Source organism: Calonectris borealis, chromosome 1, assembly GCF_964195595.1.
Source record: "Calonectris borealis chromosome 1, bCalBor7.hap1.2, whole genome shotgun sequence".
Taxonomy (NCBI): Eukaryota; Metazoa; Chordata; class Aves; order Procellariiformes; family Procellariidae; genus Calonectris; species Calonectris borealis.
The window spans coordinates 150,896,378-150,924,138 of NC_134312.1; the positions used below are offsets into that span (position 1 = coordinate 150,896,378).

Consider the following 27,761-nt stretch of genomic DNA (forward strand, 5'->3'; position numbering starts at 1 on the left):
GGCAAGTTAAACCTCCAAACCAGAGCCCAAGTGTATTATCCATGTGCTAAGTTTGAGAACATCAACACAGAATAAGTGAAGTACTACTCTAAACCCTGTGCAGCACGTATGACATACAAGGTAATTTACTTTATTCCTGTTCATGTCTTATAATCAATGCTACAAGATGGATTACATTCCACAGGATTTTTTTTTGTTTCCCAAAAACAACCCCTGAGTAAATACCAACTTACCAGGATTCTTTTACGATCCTTTTCTGATAAAAATTTCACTGGTGGGTATTTCTGGGTGAAACTACAGAATATTTCAAAACAAAGAAGAAAAACTATGTAAGTTTCAGCCTTGCTTCTTCTTTCACATATCTGTGTTTGACATATGAAGAACTGCTCTGACAACCTCCCGTTCTTAAAGTTCTGCTACAAGTATGTTTAGTCCTTTTTTCTAAGGAAGGATCTGGGCCAACATGAAAAAATGCCTATGCTTTGTAAAAGCACTGTGAGAAATATCAAAATTGATCTGCAAAGAGTGCTTTTAAAATTTCTGCTTAACTGATTTTCTGGAATGAATCACTTGACTTCTATCTTTTGAGAGCAGAACTGGTGCTAGGCATGACATCACAAGACAGTAAGACACAAGCAGCGATTGGACTTTTTTTTTTTTTTTTTTAAGTTTTGAAAAGCAAACAACCTTCTTAAAAGTTCTGGAAAAGAAAGGAAGTTGTTTTGACTTACCGCATTGACTTCAGACATCTCTCCTTAAAGTTTCAATGTGAAGTTTACAATATAAATTTTTAATTCTCCTTAAAGTTTCAGAGTGATCAATGTAAAGTTTACAATCAGAATGTTGAAGAAACTCTTTTTAAGATACTTCAACAATTTTTACCAGAAACCTTATTCAGTATGAAAGCTAATCCTAATTTTCTTCTCAGAAATTGCTAGACTGCCATTGTTTTGATGGTCTTCAAGTTACTTTAATTTTTTTGCACCTTCTTCTTTACAGGAACTTAATCAAAATGAAAACATCCTAAAATAAAATTATGTGACATATGAATCTTAGGTGCTCTCTCAAGCTTAAAATTGATGCTCAGAACCTTAGATGATTTCACGGACATCGAATTATATCACTTCTTTCTCCCCCCACTGGCATGCTTTCTGCATACAGCAACAAACTCCTCCAAAGGAAGGTGTGAAAGAAGGTGTGAATTTTATTTTATTTATTTATTTCAGTAACTAGCATTGTAGTCTTGGCAATATTTTAATAGCTCAGGTGTTTTTTAACTAAATATCAGTGTGACACTCGACAGAAATCAAACTAGCTTACTCTTCTCCAGTAAGTCCACATGCTAGAGATGCAACTGGATGTAGCATGCAGGAGGTATATATGCCAAGACTTCACACTGAGATTACATTTTCATCTACTCACAGATAGACTCTGACTGAACTGACCCTACACCTCTGATCTTGAAGCACCTCCTCTGCTTCTAACCTGCAGTACTGGCTCAACAAGAATTCTTCAGAGGCAAAGCACAGATGCTTCTGTACTTGTGCCAACCTCTCATCCCACAGTGAAAGCCATTTTCAATTTCCTGGATAGGGGAAATATGGCAGTGGAATCTTCCAATGTTACCCATACAGGAAGACTGAAATAGGAAGCTACCTACACTTGCCTTATTATCACCACATGGGTCACTAATGGTAACCCTATTTCTTTGATTTAAGCTGAGAAGCAATGAGAAACAGCAGTACATAAGTATAATGCAGACATGTAAAACACAGCCTTCCTGTGAAAGAAAGGCAAATCCACCAGGAGGTTAAAAAAAAAAAACCACAAGTAAAGTGCCAAATAATTTGATGCAAGGTAAAAGTCTGTCTCCTCCATTTTTAAGACCACTATTTTAAGGTCACATTAATCCAGCATGGAGTAATACTGCTGCCAAAGGGAACTCCCAACCGTTTTTGCTTCTTCCGTTACACCAGTACCAGCTTAGAGGCAGTGGGCAGGAGTCTGGAACTGATGCAGCTGAATGTTCATCTTTTGGCAACAACGTCAAGTTTATCTTGACCTAATGCTTGCTTTGATGACTACACAGTAATGCTTTTGCTGTGCAAATTATTAATAAAAATTTTCCAACTTTAGCTTCAGTTAAACAATCTCTTGTCATGAGACAAACATTAAGGAATTCTTGTCTTTCCTGCCTCCCAAAAGCATGATGATGGCTTGCTTTCAGGTTTTATCAGCTTATGAGGTAAAAAACCATTGACACCAGAGAGTAAGCTTTGCAAGCAGGATCAGCCTTCAGGCATCTGACAGTGAGTAGTTATTTACTGTCACTTTACATAGATTTATACACATAGATAGATATATACCTACACTATTTGAAAAACCCAAAACCAGTAAGAGCCCATATTTTGATATGGGCCGTAAGAGCCCATAAACCCACATTTTGTGAAAATATAATTCCCAGATTGGCTCATACAGAGGTAAAAAATCATTTTGATTCCTTCTCCTCATTGCTAGACATTTGAAACAAGACTCATCAATACACTGCAAACACTACTCAAAGAAAAGAGCATTTAGATGGCTCCTGGGAGAAGTTTTTTAACTTAACGGTTCCACCCAACAACTCATTGCTCATTTGGAAAAAAAATAACAACTATTAAAAAAAAAAGCCAATCAGGATACCCTCCCACAAACATCCTCTGTGAATGGCAGAAGGAAATACCTGAATTGCCAACAACTGAAGCTGAAGATATACTGGACTATCAATAAAGATTAAATAAGTCAATCGAACAGAGGCTTTTCCTCAATCACATCACCCGGTTTAATCCAAGATATCACATTCCCTTAAAAATCCTGAGAGAAGCGAGTCAGTCGGGCTCATCCAAAGCACATGCACAGACCAAGATTCACAAGCAAATCACTTTACATTAGCTGAACCATGGTAACCGACCACAAGTATGGGAAATGTGAGGTAAAACATATTTTCAGTCTCTTGCAGTTGAAACCAATATGTTTTAGCACACACCTGGGTTGGCCTCACTAAACCATGGTAATCTGTTCACCAGCTGGACTCAAACCAGCAAACTCCTCCACAGGATTTGAACTTCACAAAAATCCAGCACTCCCAGTTTACTTTAGTGGGATTAATCAACCTGAATACCTTAAGCATTAACGTCTTCCAGCATTCAAGGCCCCATCCTCACTTAGATATGATAAAAATCCAAAGGTATGAGGGTATATGCAGAACATATATCTGAAGCCTACAACTACAGAATTGACCGCTACAGAACAGAAACTGTGCTTTTTAACTGCTTCCCAAATTTAGCAAAAAAGACATACCTTTTTTCTAGATCTTTGATTTTCTCCCTTAGAGGTGCAACAGCCTAAAATAAAGGAATAATATTTAATCTTTGAAGAATAGAACAAGATTCACATCACAATACATGCATATAGGAAGTTATGCTAGGGCAAAAATCACGACAGTCTCCTATGAAGAGCTTCACTGAAGACACTCCAAGAAACCTGCATCTTAAAGCATCCTTCATGTCAAAAAATCTTGAACCTTTTTCACCAAAAATCAAATCACCTAGTACTGTGTGAAATCCCTTAACTTATCACTGAAAACAAAACACCTCAAGGCTATGAGTACCATAGCCTTGTTGATAGGAACATCCAATGTTATGATTCCTATTTGGCAAAGTGAAGTCACAAGTGACTTGTCTGAGGTTGTCAAAGGCAATTTATATTGAGCAACAGCACAATAGGACAGTCAGTAAAACCTCAACTATTTAAATGGACAGCAGATACACATACTTAAGAGGACACAGAAGCATTAGCTCCAGTGCAAAGACTATAATTCTCTCAGAACATGGTATGTGAATTTAAAGAAACATCATGTTTAAAAATCTAAGATACGTTTCACAACACAATTTGAGGGTATATCTAGGCTTTTAAAAAACATTAAAAAGAAATTTGTTAGAAAATATAGTTGACCTACCAAGACTTCTGTTTGCATTTTCACTGCTTTGAAAGAGAGAATCACTTAAGTTGGCATCAGTTTCAGGTTCTTTATCACAGGACCCAAATTTCTAACAGTCCTGCCAAATTTCAACAAGTCCCTGCACTCTTGTTTTTAAGTTTACTAAAACCCTGTCACAAAATTTACCATCTAGGACCATACATAAGTTGAAAGCTATCAGAGGGTTATCACTGGAAATGGTACTATATAGCTACACATCATTAATTTGTTTTGCATAAGTATTGCTGGTTAGAGCTAGACAATTCAGGAACTTCATGAACTGAAATAAGCTGCATATTCTTGTTAAGAGGAAATACAGTATTGTCATGTATATTCATTAAACATCTAGCTCTGTGGAGCAGCAAATAGTTCTTGAAACAGTTATACTTATTCTGATGGTTCAAGATACTTGTGTAACTAAACCTTTAAAAACAATATCCAGAAATGCTTAACTTCTCAGACCTTAACTCCGATCCACGCATTGAATTTCAAGCATTTGACCATTCTCAAACAACTGGGATTTTCAGAATGCTTGTTGCAATGTTTACCAGAATTTTTTAAAAAAAGAAAAAAAAGAAAAAAAAAAGGAGAGAGGAATGCAAAAGACATAAACTAAGAACACAATCCTTCCATTGATTTTAAACAATTTCAGTGGGCTTCTCCCTGTGTCCAGAGGAATCATTGCTATATAAACCTGTTGGAATACAAGACACTAGGCAGATCAGACTTACACTAGTACAGTCACACACCCACACAAGGGGTAGGGGGTATTGATCTCAAAGACTTCTGTATCTATTAAATCCTTCGTTTTATTGTTATTAGACTGGAAGTCTAAAAACATCTGGAGAAAGATCTGTTGCACAAATTCTTAATATTTCACAACAAACTGAGGTTGAAATGGAAATCCAGAGGTATTCATACAGAAGTTCACAACCACCGGTGTGTTCAATACCCATGTCTACTCCAGAAATTGCCAGGACTTGTGCTTAAAGCATTGGTACTGCACACCATCCCTGACCACAAACACCACTACCTTTGTTCATTGGTTAAGAACAAAGCAAAGGGAGGTTTCAAATTTCTAATAAAAATTATATATACTTAACATTTTGTAAAGGTGACAGGGGAAAGAATTTGTGTATATCTTTCATTCAGTAACAAAAAACAGTTCTCAGGAGGATTCTACCAGTCTCTGCAGCTAATGAGACAGTAGAGCTATTACTTTCAAGAAAGGTTTAGAGGAAAAAAAATAAAAAGATGAGAGTCACAGATCTATGTTAGAAACTCCACTTTAGTGAAGAACAGTTCAAAAACTTACGTACAGACACAAATCCACTACTTTGAATGGTTTTAGTGGAATGGAGAGTAATGACAGAACTAAATACACCCTTTCAATATGAAATGAGTGAAATGGAGCCCTCAAAACAAAACAGACTACAACTGTTAGCAAACTAACCTCCTCTATTTTACTTTCCACCTTCTGATCCCCATTTTCTTGAAGAGACCTGTTGGCAAGAAAAGAAAAAACATAATCCATACCTAAGCAATAGTTGCTCTACTGCACCTGCATCATGCTTTTCCTGTTAAAACAGTATCTTTAAAGCATCCCAAGTTAGTATTATTTCAAAGACATACTCAGAGCAAATGAAAGCGGATGGTCCAATTCCCACTGAAATCAACTAGTCTTGTCACCAAGTTTGGCAGAAGCTGAACCAAACCCACCGGAAAGAGTAATAACAATAAAGATGACATTCATTTTACAGAGAAAATTAACTTCATTGTAGAAAAGTGTCTAATCACTGCACTAAGGTAGGGTCAGCAGAAATGTTTTTGCGTGTACCTTTACTATGCAAATGCCTAAGATGTCTTTTTGAGGGTCTCTGTTTACTGTATGCTACAAGTATGCTAACAAAATATTTTCCCTTAATACCACAACTGTAACTGTAATTTCAATCAAAAAGAGAGAAGAGCAAACATGTCTAGCTTTGACTTTGAACTTTTACAAAATCAAGGAAAAAACCCCACACCAAAACTTAGTCTTAAGTGACCATCTGATGGGCAATACTGACTTAGCATACAAATGCTACTCATTTGAAATGAAGCCAAGCTTATACACTGACGGATGAAGCATGTCAAGGTAACTTGTGAAAACAGAGTACTGTCTAAGAAGTTGGTGTCTCGGACAAATCTGTGTGTTCTTATTTAGCACCTAATTGTGTAAAGTATCTCAATTAGTTGTGTTCATTCTTTGAGTAAACTTCTACAAGTGTAGAACATGTATTTTTAAATTTTACCTCTTGCTTCTCATCTATGCAAGACTTCCTTAAGTTTGCATAATTCTTTTTTTTCAATTAAACCTTCTGAAAGGGGAATTATTTATCTTACAGTAGTAAGTTTTTGCATACTACAGGATTCATGGGTATCCAACATAAAATGGAGTTCTTTCAAATAAAACAGAGCTCCTTTACTTGGGACCTGAAGTCATTACACCTAGGGAAACAGAAGATCCTTTGTTAAGCAGATATACATATGCCAAACTGTTAGAAGTTACAGCAATGATTCGCTTAATATTCCTCTGTAAAACTCTATTACTAAAAAGTCAGTTCAGTCTATTACTGAGGCAAAAAGCTGATTGACCAGATTCGTTTTGTCGTATCAGTAAAGAGTGCAGTAAATTCCTAGACTAAGACACACAGACCCTGAACCATCTTTTCAAAACAAATTGTAATTTATTGCAATAGTACCAAATAAAAACCCTCGAGTTAAGATAGTATGAATTTACTACAAGGAAGCAATAATTAAGTAATTCTTGTGAATTTTTCAAATGTTTTCCCAAATAACAGAAATCTACAAAAAGCTATGCGAACAATCTGTGGAATACATAGCCTTTCCTCTCTGATAAACGAGCAAGGAAAATTAGGAAAACCTCTCAGAATATAAAAAGGTTCCCTCAGAAATGGTTCCTACTATTGTTTATTCACAAATCCTGGAACTTAAGGACTGTCACTCTGCAGTTTAGTTTTTAAAGAGCTTTTCCTCCTAACAAAGACAATCTTATTGGCTGAGGACCAATATCAGACGTTCAGAAATAAAGTTTTCCCCCTCGATAGCTCTCTTAACGGACACCTCAAATAAGTCGTCAGATGCAGCTAATGGTAGAATTTGTAAGGACAGCTTATCAGAGAATGAACACGCTGGATCCCATGCCCACCTGCTCTCCTCTCTGAGGTTCTTGTCCTTCCTTTGGAAATGCTCAGCTGCTCATGTAACAACTGCTAAGCTGCCATAGTTTGCTGGTCACGATAACATGGTAATCTAAACGATACTTCCATCCGCAACCACAGCAGCTCAGCAGCTGTTTGCCTACTGCAGCAGCTGCTCCAACACTTTGTAGCAAGGGTGGGAAACTCCGAGAGAAGTAAAGCGGACAGCTTGGGACAGGAACAGATCCCAGGGTAAGCTGTCCTGGGTGAATAGGAGCCCACAGAAAATTCACTGATTTTCTCACTTTGCCTCAAACGTCCTTCTTTTTCAGTTGTGTCTTCCTGGTGAACTTTCCCAGATGACAAACACTCACATGCAAGCAGAAATGCCGTGAAAATCTGCATGTTTTGCATGCGTATGTTATTCCTTCCTATTTCTACGGGCAAAAATTCTGGGGGACAGTGCAGGATTTTTTTTGCTTTTCAGCAGTTAAACTATCAGATTATCTCCCAATTAATTGTGGAGGAGGAAAAACCCTCAAAACCACATTTCTAGTTCTAGGTACAGAAACATAATTATGGCAAGCAGTGGAAGATCTGCTGCTCTTCAATGTTTAAGCCTGTATTGTTACTGAGATATGGTCAGATCTGTGCTGAGGAAAAGCAGAAACCAAGACTATGTGCCCAGCTATGCCAACCAACTTGCCTGAAAACATCTCCAAAATCAGAAGGTGAATTTGTGTAAAGAAAGGCAGATGCTGAAGTAAGAGTAAGATCCTGAGCGAGATTTGCAGCAGACACACAACCCTTTTTGAGACTGAACACCTTGTATTTAAAAAATGGTATCAGCTGCTTAGCAACCATCCAAACAACAGTGTGAGCTGCTGTTCTATTTTCTCCCTACTTGATATATAGTGATGTATGTTGATAGGAAAGGTAAGTTATTTTATTTCAGATAAGGATATTCAATACAAAAATTATATACATTACCTCATATTGACAAAGTTTCCCCATACAGCTGGAAAATAAGAAAAAAGAGAACATTACAGTGTCGTGTAACAGTACATCAGGTCATTTTTTTCTATTATCATCAGAAGGAATTTAAAACGATATTAAGTATGTTAATCACAAATTATCTAAATACTTACATGCATGATATATATACACACACCAAGTGACTAGAACACAGTTTAAGAGTATGAGAGGAATTCTGATGAAATTCCATGAGACTATAAAAAAGTAGGAAAACACAGTAATTTAATAAAAAAGGACTAGATTATTCCAGCGCACACCTGGAACTATCTAACCGTAAATCAGCAGATATACTTATGTGATCATCATCCCCACACTATATTACATAAACAAAATGTACAGGAATTCTCAGAACTATAATTTGACACCGCACACAGATTAAACAAACCAGAGCTCTGGACTTGTTTATTAGGACTATTGAAAAAAATGGCAAGAGCAAGAAAGGAGTCCTGTAGACCTGAACCGCATGAACTGGAAACTGCAGACTGACAAGAGTAAAAAGACTGGCCACTGTGATAGCTGAACAAGTCCAAAGAGGTGCCACAACAGTTCTGCATTAAAGGTAGCAAGCGCTTGTGCGCGTGTGAATTCTCTCTCTAAATATGTATATATTGTGATGCAGACACAAAAAGTACCTAAGCAATGTAACCAAATGCCTCACTAAGGAAACAAAGATCATTTATTACACTCTTCGTATGGAAAAAAGTTTTAAGGAAGACAAACAGCAGTATAAAATAACACAGCAAACATGTATCAGCTGTTTCTCTGTGTTCACAAAGATTCATCTGCCCAATTTATTTTCTACTAGAAAAAAAAAATCTTCTGAAACTGTTCAGGGTTTAAGTGATTACACGAAGACTACCAGAACACTGATTTTCCTTTTAACTTTTAACTAGGACACAGAATGTAGTTTAAAGTGAAAAAATGACATGCCATAAATCAGGCTACACTACAGAGCTGACAACTTCAGATCGTCAAGACAAACAAAGTTAATACGGAACAGTTACGTAAGGGACTCTGCAACAATAAGCAGCACAGGAAATATACCCAGAAAAACACCAGACAATCATTCTGCAATTGCCCTTTAAGAGACAAGGCTCAACCTAAGGATCCAAATTACACTGGGTCTTAAGAAGGAGTAGCAGCCTATATGCAGTATTAACAAATGTATAGAAAGCTTCTGAAGTGTCCTCAGGTTTTGGAAGCTGCGCTTCGGGTCTCAAGTAGCAGCTAATGAACTATTTTGCCTAGGTTCAGGCTTTGCACATACATTTTCATGATTATCACTTATTGATCTCAAGCAGACGATGAGGTGTTACAGAAACAAGAAAACAAAAACCGCTGCTACAGTCACAGGCACCTTCCAGACAAGAGAAGAAAGGAAACATACCCAGGAAAGAGGAGCGGGGAAGACACGAGTGAGGATGCAGTAATGCAGTCGCTGTTCCACTCTTTAGGGAATGGCAAAGCTACTGAACTGTTTTTAACTACGGAGTGCTGCTGAGTAATTCAAAGAGTACGGGCTATCAAACAAACTGTAGGAGGGCACTGTGATATCTGTGGTGGTATCAGAAAACCTCTGTCATCTTCTGGAGAAAAGATAAGGAAGCTTTCTATTAGAACAGATGATCAATAAAATCCAACTGAATTTAAAAAACACTGTGGATTTCATGTTAATTAGGTAAAGTAAATTCTCTGTGGGAAAAGGAATACGGTGTTGAGCACTAAGTTAAATTCAAGTTATTTACCCTCTGGCTAGGATTTTAGAATTATTTATGATAACGTTAATGGAAAAACTCCTTTTTTTTTTTTTGCAGTGAATGATGACCATATGGCAACTACACGTACAGAATTCTCAAGTTATACATTACTCAGCTATACTTACAATCAGTTATTTTTCTGGGCTACAGAATCCCATACAAATAACATAACGTATTGTTTACGCAGTGGCAGGAAACATCTGGGCTTAGTTCGTGAAGAAGGAATTGATGAAAAAATGAGTCGCCAGCTGCACCACAAATACCACCCTGCCAGTTATGTTGCAAAGACAGTGCAGCTACACTGCATACAAGAAACTGGCTTCCTAAAGAAAACATGTTAATTGTGTGTGCTCAGCATCCACAGCAGGGAAGGGGAGCTCAGAAAGGCATTTGTGTACTTCCAGAAACACTATGCTTGATATCCCAGTTCTGCAGGAGTAAATGACCTTCCAGGAAACTTCTAAGAAGCGTATTTTTGTACCATTGCAAAAAAGAATGAAGCTCCAAAATGAACCACATAGGCAATACCATATGGAGGATTTGAAGAACCCTGAAGGCTCTGACATGCAGAGAGATGCCGCAGAAACTCACTTGAACATACTGCCCTCGCAAAGGATTCCAAATGCACAATTCTAAGGAGGATCTCTTCGGCTACTGCACGTTCACATACAGCTTACGTCAAGGTTGAAGGGATCAGAGGTAAAGTTTTGCACTACAGTGGAATTAAGGTTTTGTTGGTTTTTTTCTAAATGCACATCACAATTGTTTATATAATGGGCTTACACAGCTGCAGAACCAGCAGTATGACTATGGCTTACAGAGGATTTCCTTGACTTGTCACTTCCTTGCCCTAAAGGTTATGCCAAGGCCAGTCTGACACTCAGGCCAAGAATGATGGAAACATATTAAGGCAAGTGGGCCCAAATCCACAAGCAGAGTGATGCAGAATTACAAGCCTAAATCCAAGATGAAAACCCTCACAGGCACCATAAAACCCCTTGACAGGCCCACCAAGTTCAGGCACCAAAAGCTGCAGACACGTGGATGGTTAAAAAAAGCTTCCATACCAGCAAGGTCATGAATCAGGCGCTACACATAAATCCAGTTTTCAAAGGCATCAGACTCCTAATGGACCCAATTTGAGCAAACGCTAACATAACTGAGCACCTCACTGTAAAAGCCACTTCTAAAAAAATACAATTAAAAAAAATTCCAACTCTAAAGCCACATCTTTTAATCCAAGAGGTATTCACCCAGGATAATAGTCTTATGCCAATTTTCAAACCTTAGAGATTTAACACCCTCACCCCCCACAGCCGCACACAGTACGTACTCTATGAAGCACTTCCTATTCATCCAACTAGAGAGCATTCACAGACAGAGAGCCTTCCTGCCATCTACTGAAGCTCTGTGCAAGGGAAGAATTCATGATTAATTGGACTAGACAGACAGAAGCATGACTTGTAACCAAACAAATTAAGACGCTCACCTACAAGAGAGAAGAAATAGAGGTTCTGCTTATTCTCTCAAAGACTATTTGTAAACCTCATCCAACGACTGATTAAGGTAGTAATAAATTGCCATTAGGGAAGAGATCAGAATATCTGGATGGTTCTGAGACATATGAAAGCCTGGTTTAATGGTCTGTACGAGAAAGGTGTAGTCCTTCTTTGACTCTGTCTGTTCTGGGATGTTTTTTCCCCTCTGCATCCCTTTCTGTAAAGTAATGAGAACAATCATTTTTATGGTAGTGTTTTTGCAAGGATTAATTGCAAGTACCGTGAAGATTAAAAATGCATCAGAGGCACTAGTCACTCCCACAGACATTACACTTTAAAGTGACAGCTTCCAGAGAGGAAGAATGACATGCTTTGGATGAAGCGATAAAGAACTGTACTTTTAGAAAAGAGGAGATTTGTTTCTTAAAGCCTTAGTCACAGTATTGTTATTAAAGAGGCATTTACATTTTGCCAACTAAACATTAATCACTCATGGTTTTCAGAAAACCCCAATTCTCTTTTTTGTTTGGTTTGTTGTTTGTTTTTTCCCGCTCCAGCCTCTGAGAGATAAAGCTATAATTATTTGGCAAGCATAGCCTTATGGTAAAATTGTTGTAGATTTCCAAGACTTCTCAAAACTACCTTAAATAAAAGCCAGTCAGTCACAGACAAGTAAAGAATGGCTTCCTTTCTACTGAATACATTTATATTCCTGGAAATTTAAAGGTTGGTTTAGGTTTTTTAGAGAAGACCCTTTCTGAAATTATGCCGGATGCAGAGCAGTATGATGACTGGGCTACTTTCAGCAAAGCAATATTCCAAGAGCTATCCTTTGGATACAAGCCAATCCTGCCTGCATGAAGTAAAAAGAAAACAAACACAAAATCTGTTAAGTCACACTCAAAAAAGTACAACAGAAATCCCAAGCACTTTGCTGTTGAGCATTCACTATTAAATGGACACTTCCCTATCTATCATAGACTTTTAGCTCTGACCAGCTGAACTTCATAGCAGGCAAAAGTTATTCTTCTAGATCCTCAGAACATAGGAACAGGATATATGTTTTCACCTGAATGTCCTTTGAGTATGTCATCTGCAATAATACTTACTGCATAGGTTTCTATAAAACACAGACGACTATTCTGAAAATCTTGCATGCCTTAATTAATTCATCCACAATAGGCTTGGGAACCAGAAAAATAACACTATCACAATCTGAAGGTGGGAAAAAACAGAACCTCAAAGGAGGGCTGTGCCTTTACCCCTCTTCTTTGTATCTCTTTAAATGACATTTAAATCAAGTCATAGACTATCACAAGGCACCAACGGTAATAAACACTCATAATCTGAAATTATAGTGACAATATTAGTTTCAGCATCACATACATTTTAAAACAGATGTTTTAAAAAGCAAGACCATGATGCCCATAAAGATCCAACTGTACCAAAAACGGATGCAACCTCTTTTAAAACCATTTTCTTTCCCAATGGCTTTGTTGTTTGCATTTTCAAGACACTCAGTTAAAAAAAACTTTTACACAAACTTTTGTCTAAGTAGACTTAGCTGAAAACATAGGATTTTTCCCCCTGTATCGCCCTCCTTACAACCTCTGCTCCTCAGAATAAAAAGAGTACATGATGTTCATTTCAAACATATAAAAACATATCTACATATTTTATATCTATATATGATTTGTATTTTTATATATATAATATATAAACAGAAACAGCATGCAGGAGCAATATGAATTGATACACAATCATAACCTGAATTTCTAGAGCAAAATCGTAAGTTCTGAACATCCAGAGCTTACGAATTGCTTCAGCCAAATTTTCTATTTCAGAGAGATGCAGTGTCATTCAAAAGAGGGTTTTTCTCTTTTCTCCTTAAATGTGACTCCCCATAGTCACTCAGCAGGTTCAGTCTTTTGGTAGAAATAAGTTTTTTGTCTCCAGAGGAATACTTGCCAAACAGGAAAAGTAGGCAAAGGGAGCTCATAAAATGCTTAATTATTACAGATGCATTAAAGCCTTAAATTAATTCTTTTGCAGATCTCAATTAGATATGTAATAATGTAAAGAAAACTGTTATTTCCTTTAGGAAACTTACTTCCCACACTACATCCTTGTTGCTAAATTGGAGAGAGATGGGGTTGATGGATGGACTACTCAATGGATAAGGAATCGGCTGGGTGGCTGCATCCAAAGAGTTGCGGTCAATGGCTCCATGTCCAAAGGGAGATCAGTAACAAGTGGTGTCCCTCAGGGGTCTGTATTGCGACTGGTACTGTTCAGCACCTTTATTAATTAATTAGTGGGATTGAGTGCACCCTCAGCAAGTTTGCAGATGATACCGAGCTGAGTAGTGCCATTGAGGGATGGGATGCCATCCAGAGAGACCTTGACAGGCTTATGAATCTCATTAAGTTCAACAAGGCCAAGTGCAAGGTCCTGCACCTGGGTCGGGTTAATCACCAGTATCAATACAGGTTACGAATGGACTGAGAGCAGCCCTGCCGAGAAGGACTTGGGGGTACCGGTGGATGAAAAGCTGGACTTGAGCCAGCAATGTGCGCTTGCAGCCCAGAAAGCCAACCGTATCCTGCGTTGCATCAAAAGAAGCGTGACCAGCAGGTCAAGGGAGGTGATTCTCCCCCTCTACTCCACTCTCATGAGACCCCACCTGGAGTACTGCATCCAGCTCTGGGGTCCCCAGTACAAGACAGACATGGACCTGTTGGAGCAGGTCCAGAGGAGGGCCACGAAAATGATCAGAGGGATGGAACACCTCTTCTATGAGGACAGGCTGAGAGAGTTGGGGCTGTTCAGCCTGGAGAAGAGAAGGCTCCAGGTAGACCTTATTGCAGCCCTCCAGTACTTAAAGGGGGCTTATAAGAAAGATGAAGAGAAACTTTTTACTAGGCCTGTAGTGATAGGACAAGGGGCAATGGTATTAACCTAAAAGAGAGTAGGTTTAAATTAGATACAAGAAAGCAGTTCTTTACTAAGAGAGTGGTGAGACACAGGAACAGGTTGCCTAGAAAAGTTATACATTTTATAGTCTAGATTCCATAACAATAAAAAAACCTCAATTGTATCCTATCTGTAATTCCAGCAGTTTGTTAATTTGCTGTAGAAAATTATTATACCAATGAGAGCATGTTGCAATATTAGTGGAGATAACAACATACAATTACTAATCTTAACTTTGTATTACAGAATGTCACCTTCCTGGGTAACGTTTATGATTATGCCTTTGGGGAATGTACAATAATTTGAATATTAAAAAAAAAAATCTACTCCTCTGGTATATCTATACAGATTTCTGTATGGCAAGTAGTTCTTCCTGTTATATTTCCTGAACTGACATCTTGTTCACAGTAAAGGTCCTGCCCCAAAATCAAAGACAGCAGATAGGAACTGTAGCTTTTCCCACATGGGAAGTACCCTAGACACCAGGATACAGGGTTTTCTGAAGGAGAAGATGCTCTCTCTTCCCCTTGGATAACACCACCACTATGTCACTCCCTCAGCTAGTCATCACCTAGCAAAACAAAGGCAACATAGTCATCAGGACAATGTTTTTGTACCTTCTCTTAAGAACAAATACTTAAACTTTGGCAAACTGACACACTCCTACAGCTGTGAGATATAATATTATGCAAATTTTCTTTCTTTACAAGAGTTAATGGAGCTTCACACTGGATAGGAAGCTAACCATGAATACTTATTCTAACATTTCAGTTAGATCAGTTAGATCATCACTTCATGACTGAATTCTGTTCTTTGTTTCCCAGACGGCAAATTCTCTCCAAATCTTCTGTTAAGTCTTTTTTCCAGTTCTCTGTTCAGTGTTTCTACTCCTTCCTATCTCTTATCTCTAGCAAATCATTCTTTACCACTACTCATCCATTTTTGCCTATACTTTGTATTTTGCCACAAGTAAGGTAATGCACTCCAATTTTTAGCTACTACAAACAGAAAAAAACATCCAATATTTACAACAAAAAAACAGAATGCATATAACTCAAAGTTATGAAGTTCCAAACAGGATCTTCAATTTTCATCACCACATATACTTGAGTGTGCCTGGACATCATAAAACTTTCTAGCTTTAAATTTACTGGCTTGAAACAAAGTGGTTTGCAAATATGTTGACTGCCTACAAAAGGTTTGAATTCCCAAGAGAGACAACAGAAGGCCTTTGACCTATACCTAATTGGAGTACTATGTAATAATTACATTCTGAACAGGGTCAAAATTATTTTGGCAATGTGAAAGCTAAGCAATCTAAATTGCTAACATTCCTGTGTCCCCTTTTCACTTAATGATAGAGAAAGAACTGAAAACCCTAAGTGTCTTTCCTTAAACAGCAGCAGATGATGAAAAAAACTATGAAATGACATCTATCTCCAGATAAATCTGATCTACACAATTCAAATGCACAAAATTTATTGAGAAAAGCATTTTCTCCTTTGCTTTAATGCAACACAGCAGATTAAAGAAACCAACAGAAACCTTCTAAGCCAACAAACCTGTACGTACTGCTGTTAGGGCCACACATCTCCCTGTTTCAAGTGAAGGAAAGAGAAAGCATCAGAACTATTATCTCAACAACTGGAATATATCATACCCAGTTTTACACAAATCATGCTTTCTCCAGATGGCAGCCCTGATTTTAAAAATGCCTTTTAAAAAAAAAAAAAAGCGGGAGGGGGCACTGTCTTCTTTAATTTAGCCCTTGACCTTCCCTTTGTTTCCCAGACATGACCAGTAGAACTGTGGGACATTTTTCAAGAAACTCAAAGAGGCAGAGAATATTCCTCTCTGTCCCTAGGGTCCACGAATGAGAAGTTGAAAACTACCAGTTTCAACTAAACTCTGCTTTGGTAAACCAACCTTACAGAAAAGAAACAATCAATATAAATGATAGGGAAACACTTCCCCTTTGCAAAAACACAAAGGGAAAAGAAGACGAAAGCTCTAAGAGTGTTTGTCCTTGAGTAGAATGATGACAGCACCACCTCCTTGCACATGCCACAGAAAAGACAAATACTAAGTGGAAATGAAATATTAAAGACAAATACTAAAGACAAATACTAAATGGAGATAAGCTGGGAACTGTAAGGATGAATTTCTCCAGGATGCCAAAAAGTTGGTTTAAAACATTATGGCTAGCAAAGCGGAGTTGGAGTCCATCTATTCCTGACAAACTCAACCGAAGTGTGAAAAAATTTTCGTAAGCTACACAGCTACGGCTAGTTGGAAGCCTAATGAGTAGGGAATTGGAAGCTATTGAAGACAGTAAACTTATTTGCATAAACCCACAGATGAAAGGCAGCTCTGCAGGACATGAAGCCAGCAAGCAAATGTTTTTGGTTTGGTTTTTTTTGGTGGAGAATCCATGGCATGCTGACACAAAAAGCAGGCGAGCCTGATGTCACATCAGACCATTTCTAACTCTTCCATGGCCAGTCAATCCTGCTGTCTAGTTGTAAAACAGCTTGGGAAGGGAGATTTCTGGTATTCTCCACAGCAGTGCTGAATAACTTTCAGACAGCTAGCCTGCAGCAATAGGACAGGACCAAATTCACAGCTACTTTTTCTATTATGAGAAATGAAAGTAAAAGCTTATCAGAACACAGTATTAAGTAGCATTTAACCTTTGTTTTGAACACATGCAAGACAAGCAACATGCAAGGGGCTGGTAAGATTCAAACCGAAAAGCTTACTCACACCTTGATATTCTGAGAAGAGCGCATTACATTCTTCCTAGCTGATGGAAATCTGGCAAAAACAAACGGCTAACCTTGTAAAACAAAGGATAACAACCATGGAAACTAACAATGCTGGGAGAAGTCAAGCCACTACATTGCAGGATGTATTTCCCTCACATTATTTTGACATTTTGTTTTTAAGTTGTTTCAGTAGCTGTGCTGTAATTTATCTTACAAAGGTAATGAGATCTTAAGCTTGGATCTCATGACAGCACCCTACTATTCCTCTTTTTTCGCTTTGGACTGACATACTTCCTAAGAACTATTTGATCTACAAACGAGCAAAGAGAACTGTTCTACTTTACCAGAAATAGAGCTCTTAACTTTATTTTCATTAAGAACATGCAACTCCCTTGTTATACCAAGACATCAGTAAATTATTTGCAGTAGCATTAGATTAAAGCAAACCATGCAGATTGACAAGCTCTGGTCTTTAAATCCTGGCTACAATATTTTTTTTTTTTTACAAGTTGTATTTCCAACTTAAATAAGGTCCTGATTCTACAAAGACAGCCTCACTGAAGCATCTCAGTATATCCATATAAAGCTGAATAAATATTTAAAACTTCAAAGGGAATGAGTTTAAGGTGTCTATGTACTGACACACACCAACCCACAAACTGGTGGGCTTTTTAAAAACAAAACAAAACTCTCAGCCTGCATATAAGTTACTCATATTGTGGTGACACTGGATTTTTTTTAACAATATCTAATGTTGCTGTTTTATGATCTGTCTACATTTCTCATTACAGACAACAAAAATCAATTAAATCCACTTCACTTGTGTTTATAATCACTTCATGTTCTTAAGCTGTGGTTTCGCAACGGCTTCAAGGTGATGCAAGTGCAGCCCATGATTGAAAGGAGTTGTTTCAGATCACCTCCACATGCCCCCCCTCCCCTCCTTTGGTTAGCATTAGCACTCCTGCAGTATCTTGCTGGGGGTTAAATCAGAGAAAAGCTGTAGCAGAAGACTTTGTCCCTTTAAAAGGGCAATGAAAATTCAGCCTTTGGGCAAGGCTTCCCATTATATGTAGCACAGTATAACCATGCAATGTTCACAGAAGAGACAGCACTGCAAGCGAGTCAACTAAGCTAATTCTGAAAAATATTAAAAAAAAAAAAAGCAGTAGCATTCTACCAGATTACACAGTGATTTCGACAGCTTGCTAGCTGCACTATCTCCAGATTCATCACTTGGGTGATGGGGAACAAAATCACCCCTTTCACCTAGGGCCTACAGATAAGGTAAATGTAACTGTTAGTTAAACTCTGTACACTTCAGTTTTGCCAGGGAACAGTCGCTTAAGTTACAACAGCTTTTAACTGCCCGCTGCATAGAAATGCTTCTTTGGGCTTCTATTTTTATATACTCAAACTATGCATAGCACACTGTATCAAGTGAATAACTATTTTTTTAAATTCATAGAAATTAGATTTACAGAAATGAGGCTTCAAATATTAAATTCAAACCCAGATGTAAAGTAAGGATCCTTCTTACTCCAAGTGCCACCAGGGAAACCAGTGAAGTCCATAAAAAGAGTTCAAGGTATCTTTAACATGAGCCTGACTGCACACCTCATGTCACAGTCATACTTTAACCAATGTCAACAAGATTCCTTAGGTGAGACACTAATTGTAGACCTGCAAAGCACGTGATGGCAACACTGCCAACAGCACTCCCAGCTGCACAGCCTCCTCAGCTGGGCCAAAACAGCTGTCTGAATACCCACACTGCCAAATGGTTATAACCTGAACAGGTGAACTTAGGCCAGACCAGTTCCTCTACCTGGTGCACAGCACAGAAATTTAAGTCCTTGTACATGGTGGATGCTGGTGGGAACTGGGAGATGTGGAGAAGGATACCTAAGCCAGCCTAGCCATCCAACACCTTGCGCTGTGAAACTACCAAGAGAGCCACTCAATGACTCGAGAGTGAGATAGCCGAGACCCTTTCAACCACCTGTAATAAGCTCTTCCTCTAGTTTGGGAACTCTCATAAAGAAGTTCTTCAGGCACTTCTGTACCAAATTTGCATTCAAAGGCAGAAGATTTTTAGGAAATAAGACGCTTTTAGAAAAGATACTCCCTAAACATTCTCTCGGGGTTTCACACACATACTGACAAAATGGCACTATCAAAAAGTCCTATCTCCTAGTTCATAAAAAAAAGATATGTACTTGCCAAGTATTTAATTCCCTGTAACATAATGTGCTCCAAATCTGATTCTCCATGTACTAACACTGAACGGAAATTCATGGAAAGGAGGTGCACAGCCTGAAAACACTTAGTCATTTAGAGAGCACTTGAGAAAGAAGGAATGTAAGGAGTGCCAGCATATACACCTACATCAACAGCTCAGTCTTCTCAGATTCTATGCTATTTTAGTCTGGCATTATCTGACTGCAACCAGAGCACAGTGATGATTCAGTAATATTGCAAGGAGTGCACTTTTAGGATAGGGGGATGAGATCATAATCACTTCCATATAAAAGAAAACAAAAAGGGGCAAGGCTTCCCATTCTCTCTAGAATCTATTAGACCAGTGGCATCTGCTAGCATATCACACTATATTGAAGACACCAGAGCCAAAACTAATGATTCCACTACTTCTGACCACTAGTCAAAAGATTGAAAAGCACAGCAACCTGACACGTCAGATTTGCCAAAAACATACCCCATCAGACATCAGCCTATTCCCTTTTTAAGCTACTTTTTGCCACCTTGATCTGCAGTCCCTCTCCTCCTCCATTTTTTCTGAATCCCAAAGAATGACCAGAAACAAGCGGTGAGAAGACTTCTATGATTTACAGCCCAGACAGCAAAAATCATATGGCAGTTTCTCCCTTCCTTAAGGCTAGCTTTTACCCACAGAGCTAGACAGCAAACACCAACTACTGTCCACAGAACCTAATCAATAGCCAGGTCCCAATGACCATGTCAATTGCCACTCAATTCCAGTACTTTAACAGCAGCCTAGTAACTTAGTTTTCAAAATTAAGTATCATTTTTGGCAAAACACCAAGCCCTTTCAAAATAAGAACAGACATTAAGCTGTCCCTGCTTCAGTATGCATGGAACCTGAAGCCACTTGGACAAGCAAACTGTCCTAAGAGTCAGAGCTGGCACATAACTTCAATGATAACAGCAGTATCTAAATAATGAGGTCCTGCAAACACAGTAACATATGGTAGTAAAGGGAATTCCAATGCTGTGTTTCTGGGGTAGGAAACACCACCCCTTCTGCCAAAATACTTGAGTTGTACCTCTCCACCCTCCCAAATGCAAAGGGAGGATCCTAAATGTGATGCACACACCCACCCCCAAAGCTAGCTCACCTATGCGTGCTTTGGACCATCAAGAGAATGCTAGTTAAGCTGACAAGGCTTCAAAGATCCCTCATGGTGTCCCATCGACATAAAATCCACCTAAGTCTAAAAACAGAACAGGCTAACATCAAATAAACTGAATATGAAACATGCAACAGAAAAAACTGGACAAGAAAGGGAAGAGAGAGGACAGGACAACGTTATAAATCCGAGGCTCTGACTCACGCCTAATGACTGAAGTCATAAATACCCCTGTCAGTGGTTATTCTAAGATTTTCCCAAATACCTTTGTGCCTCTCCTCAGGCTCTTAAGACTCCAGCTATGTGCTGAGCAAATAAACAAACAAACAAACACTTATTTAGCCCCCAAAGGACATCAGAGGATTTTACAAAAACCAGACACGAGGCCTGCCCTGGAAAACTTCTCGCAGCCTCACCTCACAGCTACCAGGTTAAGACCAACGCGGACAAAGAGCGGTCTGAGGAGCGGCTGCGGAAATACTTACTCCTTGAGCCACGTCTCGCTCACACCGCTCCCCCTCAGCCTCCCTGCCCAGCCGGCCCACCCCACCGCCCGCCCCACCTCACGCCTGGGGCTCGGCCTGAAGGTCGGCCGCCTGCCGCGCGGCGCCGGCGAGCCCCCGAGAGCCCCTTCCCGCGGGGCACCGAGGGGAAGCGCGGCCGCCTGCCCCCGGGGGAAGCGCGCGGCCGCAGTGCGAACGCCACCGCCAGCGGTCGCCGCCAACGGCCGCCGAGGGGGCGCGGGGGGTCCTTCCCGCGCAAGCCCTCGGGACGGGGCCAGGGAAAGATGCCTGGCGCCCTCCGCCACGGCCTAGCCGGCTGCCCGCCGGACTTGGGAAAGTTTCAGCAGGGCGAGGAAAGGGAGGAAGCCCTCAGCCCCACCGCCCAGAGACGCGGGGGGCCGCGGGGAGCCCCCTTCCCCGCCGGGCCCGCAGCAGTCGCGCTGCGGCGCCTCGCAACCGGGCAGCGCAACGGGGCGCAGCAGGAGCCGCCACCTCCTCCTTCCTCCCGCCGGCGGCGGAGCGCACGCGGGGCCGGGGGCGCCGGGCCAGCGGGCAATGAATGGCCGGGCCAGACCCGCCTCCACCCCCGCTCACTCACAGGCGACATAGGCGACGAAGGCGAGCCCCACGAGCAGCTTCATCCTCCTCCGGTTGATGGCGGTCAACAGGCGCAGCAGCTGCCCCTTGCTCACCATGCCCAGCGGCAGCGGCACGCAGCGCCGGGCGCCTGCACGGCCGGCCACGCCACCGGGCTCGCGCGCGCGCCGCCACCCACCGCTCGCCTCGGCCTCCCCCCGCCCGGGCTGCCCGGGAACCGCCCGCGCAGGCGCAGCGGCGCCCGCCCGCTCTCCCTCCCTCCTTCCCCTTCCCCCGCCGGGGATGCGGTCGGCGGCCAACGGCGGCCGGAGCGGTGGCGGCGTAGCGGGGCGCATGCGCGGGTGCCTACCGCCGGGCGGCCTCAGCCTCTCCCGGCGCCGGGGCCGAGCGGTGAGGCGAGGCGCGGCCGCGTTGCCGCGGGGCCCGTCCGTCCTTCCTTCGTAACAAGCGACGGGCTCTTGGCTAGAGGCTGCCTGCAGGGCGCCCGCCTCCCACAGGGCGTGCTTGAGGGAAAGGAAGGGTGCCCGCAGCCTCTCCGTGCCCCCGGCCGGGTCCTTCTGGGTGCTTCAGCGTCGGCCGCCTGGGTCACCTGTCGCCTCCCGCCGTGGTGGCCCTTGGGTGGTGACCTGCCGGGACGGACGGACAGACGTGGGCACACGCATAGACAAAACGTGTGTCATGCTGTCTCCTTCAGTGCCCGGTATTTTGAGAGTGCCGTTTGCCTCATCCCAAACGTGCTTTCCGCATCTCTTTGCCATGGTAAATGAAAAATTTTGGGATTTTTTTTTTTTCCCTAAAGTAATAGTTTATGAATTTGCCTCTGTTTAGGATAACGAGATTGCAGTTACTTTAAAATGGTTTACATTCCTACCGCAGCTTCCATCCGAAGTCCTTGTGGCCTGTTCCAAACTGCAGATTCGTATTAGCCTGGAACGGTAGGCACCTTCCTCACGTGTCAAAACATGTTCTCCTGCCAGTAGAATACACCCGCCTAATCTGAAGAGAAATCTCCCTCCACAACCCAACCTTCCCCCTGAGTAGTATGGCCTTCATGCAGTTTCTAAGGGATATCCTTTCTCACATTCATCTCCCACAGGAGAAGACTGCGAGAACAAGTGTTCTTGAATTAAATGACTAGATTCGATCGTTTAATTTCAGTAGAGAAATACAGCTTGTTTACATCAAAGAAACTATGACCTCAGTCAAACAGAGACCCACACAGTTAACAAGAGTTAACCCCTCCTTATTATGAGGAATAAAGTCCATCAAACGTGTGACTCTCAGAAGGGTAAATGCAGAAAGATGCTGTTCAGGGTGATTAAGAATATCCCCCTGCGGTCCAGAGAGGTGAAGTGACTTTGTACAGGAAGCCTTGAGAATTGAAATTTCCGAACTCCTTACCCTGTGCTTTGATTATAAGGCCACTCCTTTCCTCTTGACTTTTGTTTCCTTTGATTTGTATTTGATACACTTTACTTGCCTGTTAATTCCACTGCTTGTAGCTACGTGGGGAAAAGGGAGAAAGAATTATCACCATTTAAAACACAATCTAGCACCAAATTTGTCTGTGTAGTAATCACTCAAATACTAATAGAGTTTTATACCAGGAGTAAATTTGACTATCAAAAAGCTGTAGCTGAACAGTGCTGCATGAAAACTAGATAATATTACAGGAGTATCATTCCCTCCCTGCACCTCAAACTCCCATTGTTTTGTCACGATTTTCCATAATGGTATCCACACGCACAATACCAATTCCACAAGCCTTTAGGGGTAGGCAAGACGCTTTTAACAGTTGCCCTGCCCTAAGCTAGGCTGCACAATCCGTGACTCGATCAAGCTGCCTGCGTAAGGCACCCTGCTTGGCACCACGCTCAGTGTTCAGGCTAATTTTCCTGCAGAAACATGTCGAGGCAGGCTGCAATCCGTGAAGATGGGAAAAGGAGAGCAAAGGAGCGGGATGCTTTATGGAGCTTCATGGTGCAGGAGACTCCAACCCCGTGGGAGGCAGCCTGACCGTGCCCTCTGCAGGACCAGCTGTGTCCACATCATTCTCCAAGTGAGCCAGAGCATGCCTAACAACTGCAGGAGGGTGAGCGTAAGTCTGTCATATCTCAACTATAACTATAGGCATGTTCCTTACAAGTACTATAAAGTTCCCCAGGCACATGCTGGCCATCAGCAGGGATGCTTATTTCAGGATACAGCCGGTCACATTCACAACCTTATGCCAAGGTCTGGCACCAATAGCAGTGGTTCTGGTATGTAGTGGCTGCTACATGTGCCAAGAGAAAGGCTGAGGGATGATACAGGTTTGAGTGCTGACTCTTAGGTGTGGACTATAGATCAGGAAGCAGGCACCCATCTGCCTTCAGGTCATTATCTTAGCCAGGCTGATAGCATGACCTCAGCTAATGGCAATCCTCTCTGGGCTAGTTTGCAGGCAATATACCCTGTCTCCCATACTGCAGTTTTCAACTTCTGTTTCCCGGATCAGGGGAATGTCGTCTCTTGCAGAAACACGACTGGGACAGAAAGGCAAGATCCTCCCTGTATTTCCATATGGCACAAGAGTCTCCCTCATGCGGCATCGTGTGGAACTCGTGCAAACTGTGGCAGTTTTTTTTTTTCCTGATTCTGGAACGACAGCTGGGTAATTGCACGGTTCTGATCTGGTATCAAGGAAAAGTAGAGGTCGTTCAGGTAAATACACCTGCACATTCACATTTTTAATCATTAAAAAAAGTCATTAAAAAAAAATGCCATCATTTTACAGGATGTGGGCACTGAGACCCGAGCAGAGAGAACGGCTGTGCTTGAGATAAGGAAATGAGTTGCAAAGCACTGAAAAAATGCAAAAATAAAAACAAGCCATTACCATCACGTTACTATCATCTCTTGTAACTTCCGTTTTCAGGTTAGTTAAGGCTGAATGTAGCCAAGAAAGTAACTCAGAGTTGCACAGCTATGCATGCCCCCCCTCACCATTCAGCTGCATCTACAGCTAGTGATACTTACCTGGGAGGAATTGTTCTGGTACCTTGATTCTCCTCTGATAAATCTACAGATGATTCTGTGGAGTAACACTGTTGTACTGCATAGGCACAATGTCATACACAGCCCTAGATAATCTTGGAAAACTAACGCCATTCATGTATGCACAGATAGTAAAAATGTGAAAATATTTTTTTTCAAAAAAGATTGGAATGTGAATCTTTTTTTGGTGAACTCTACTTTTAACAGCAGATCATAGTGGGGAGGGGAACTTTTAGACCAAAAAAAAGAGTTAAAACTAGCAGCGTTTCTTTTCAGGGAAAGTTAGACGTTTGAGTGTTTGTTTTTTGTAAGACTAATGAAAAGAGAACATGCAGTTCTGGGAACAGAGTCAATTCTTTTAATATTAACATCTCAAAAGAAAAAGAAAGCTGCTAAGTGCTTCAGACAGTTATTATTTATTATTTGGATGGTGATGGCAATAAACAGTTTCAAATACAACTGGATCACAACTGTCCTAAGTATTACATGAATGCAGAATTGAGACAATCCCAGACCTTGAAAACATACCAATTAAGAGGCAGATCATCCAGTGAATGTGAACAAACAAACAAGCAGGTGTCAAAGCATAATATGGAAATGACTACTTAAATATGGGTTTTCAGAAATTAGGTGAATCATGTAATGATTTAGACAGCTATTTGCAAAGAATAAATTATAACATACAAGGAAATAATTGTATTTCAAACTACAGTGCAGTCCATCTATTTTGTTAACCAGTTTCATAGATATCATGTGGGAGTAGTCCTAAGATTTCATTCTGTAAAAGTTGAGGCTCCTTTTTACATCAAGCACTTAGAAACCCAACACACAACGCTACTCAGAAAATTGCTTCAGGCTCCAGGCTTGAAATTGATATACTGACTATATCAAAAAAAGGTCAAACAACATTCCTAAATTGACTGGTAGCATTATCTACATAAAGTACTTGTTCTTCATGATAGATTTTTCCCCTGAGGTAACTGAAGACAGCCCTGTACATTTTCAAAGTTGGAAAAAGATTTTAAGGTGTTATATCTATTCCGAAAGTGCAGAAGGCCGCATGCAAGATTCTCTGATAATTGGGTCAGAATGAAATAGCAGAGATAGTAGCTAAATTACTGATTATAAAAACTTGTGAGCAGTTAAAACCACTATTCCTCAAATTTCTTTTATCATCCATCAAAGAAGCTAGTTTATTAGGCTAGGTCAGCAAGTAAGTTATTCGTTCACTGCTGTTTTACATTTCATAATTTCCCCAAGCCCTTTGGAGCTTTTTAATTGGCGTCGTTCTACCCTACAGCACTTGGGAAGTAGTGACTTTGAATGGATCTATTTTGGGTTGGATTCAGTCCAGATCATGCTGGAATTAGTACCAAAGAAGCCCACGGCTTCTTTGTATAATGGTACAGAGCAGTTGTAACTATATGCCTCTGTTTCCCAGTATATCACTGCCCCAGAAAATGAACAAGATTAAACCTATCTTAGGGTGAGCCAAGGATGCATATGCATGTAATTGCATGTGATGTAGTGGCTGAGGACTGCTCTTTTTTAAGGAAACCCACTTGGGCCTTATGCTGGAAGTCTGTGCGGGCCACTGCAGCACTATGAACAGGGAAGCTATTTTTCTTCTGCATCTTTACTTGCAGTAATGCTAGCTGGATGTGACTTTAGCCGGTATGCTATATAAAAGGTCTGCTTCTCCTTTCCTCATGCAAGCCTTGGGCAGATGGTTTACAAGCCACCTCAGCGATGGTGTTTCCTCACCATTGTGGAGGTTAATTGCGAATAAGGGGCTGATGCTCTGTATAACTGGAGGAGCAGGACTGTGAGGTGCTGGAGAGCATATCTGTTCTGCAGCGTAGATACATCTATTGCTGTTTTTTCCTCTAAGGCAGAAAAGATTCTTAGTGCTGTTCAATTACTCCAATGCTGTTAATAAAGCAGAAAGTAAACAAGGTAATTAAAGGTATTAGAGAAGCTGTATGGTTGAATTTATAGAAAGACACTGCTGAGAAGAGTCTGTATCACAGCCCAGTTGAAATGTGTTTGGTACTGATGTTTGATATTATTCCTCTTCCAGAAATTTCCTTAGCTGTAATGTCAGAGAGGTTAGATGAATGACAGAAAGAACAAATACACTCACACATTTCTGGAAATGTAACATAGAAGCATTATTAAGTTTATGTGGTCCATAGCTATGATGTTCCATGGCCTTATGATCTGGGACAGCTGCAAACAGAAGAGCCTCATGTAGCAGGCTTATCTGAATGATGGGTCAGAGTGTACCCTCAGCAAGTTTGCAGATGACACCAAGCTGGGAGGAGTGGCTGATACGCCAGAGGGCTGTGCTGCCATCCAAAGGGACCTTGACAGGCTGGAGAAATGGGCTGACAGGAACCTCATGAAGTTCAACAAGGAGAAGAGCAAAGCCCTGCACCTGGGGGGGAACAACCCCAGGCACCGATACATGCTGGGGGCCAACTAGCTGGAAAGGACTTGGAGGTCCTGGACATCAAGCTGAACAAAAGCCAGCCATGTGTCCTTACAGCAAAGAAGGCTAATGGTATCTTGGGCTGTATTAGGAAGAGTGCTGCCAGCAAGTCGAGGGAGGTGATTCTTCCCCTCTACTCGACACAGGTGAGGCCACACCTGGAGTGCTGGGCCACACCTGGAGTGTCTGGGCTCCCCAGTACAAGAGATACATGGATGTACTGGAGAGAGTACAGTGAACGACTACTAAGATGATGAAGGGACTGGAGCAGCTGTCCTATAAGGACAGGCTGGGAGAGCTGGGACAGTTCAGCCTGGAGAAGAGAAATCTCAGGAGGGATTTCATCCATGTATATAAATACTTGAAGGGAGGGTATGAAAAAGAGGGAGCCAGGCTTTTTTCAGTAGTACCCAGTGACCGGACCAGAGGCAGTGGCCACAAACTGAAACACAGGAGGTTCCCTCTAAACATCAGGAAATGCTATTTTACTGTGAGGGT

General features: G+C 41.0%; 1 protein-coding gene across 2 annotated transcripts in view; it reads right to left on the reverse strand.

The window, feature by feature from the left end:
- The window catches only part of UXS1 (UDP-glucuronate decarboxylase 1), a 65,317-nt gene extending 43,383 nt beyond the window's left edge, over window positions 1-21,934 (reverse strand). Inside the window, exons 1-5 of one of the 2 annotated variants that reach the window (XM_075136235.1) lie at window positions 21,738-21,934; window positions 8,209-8,236; window positions 5,472-5,520; window positions 3,340-3,383; window positions 234-294 (exon numbers count right to left, since the gene is read on the reverse strand). In XM_075136235.1, the coding sequence (XP_074992336.1) occupies window positions 234-294; window positions 3,340-3,383; window positions 5,472-5,520; window positions 8,209-8,236; window positions 21,738-21,834 (279 nt within the window). In that variant the 5' untranslated portion in view covers window positions 21,835-21,934. The remainder of the gene's footprint in view (window positions 1-233; window positions 295-3,339; window positions 3,384-5,471; window positions 5,521-8,208; window positions 8,237-21,737) is intronic. The other variant, XM_075136243.1, reaches the window with a different exon arrangement.
- Between the last annotated feature and the right edge of the window lie 5,827 nt (window positions 21,935-27,761).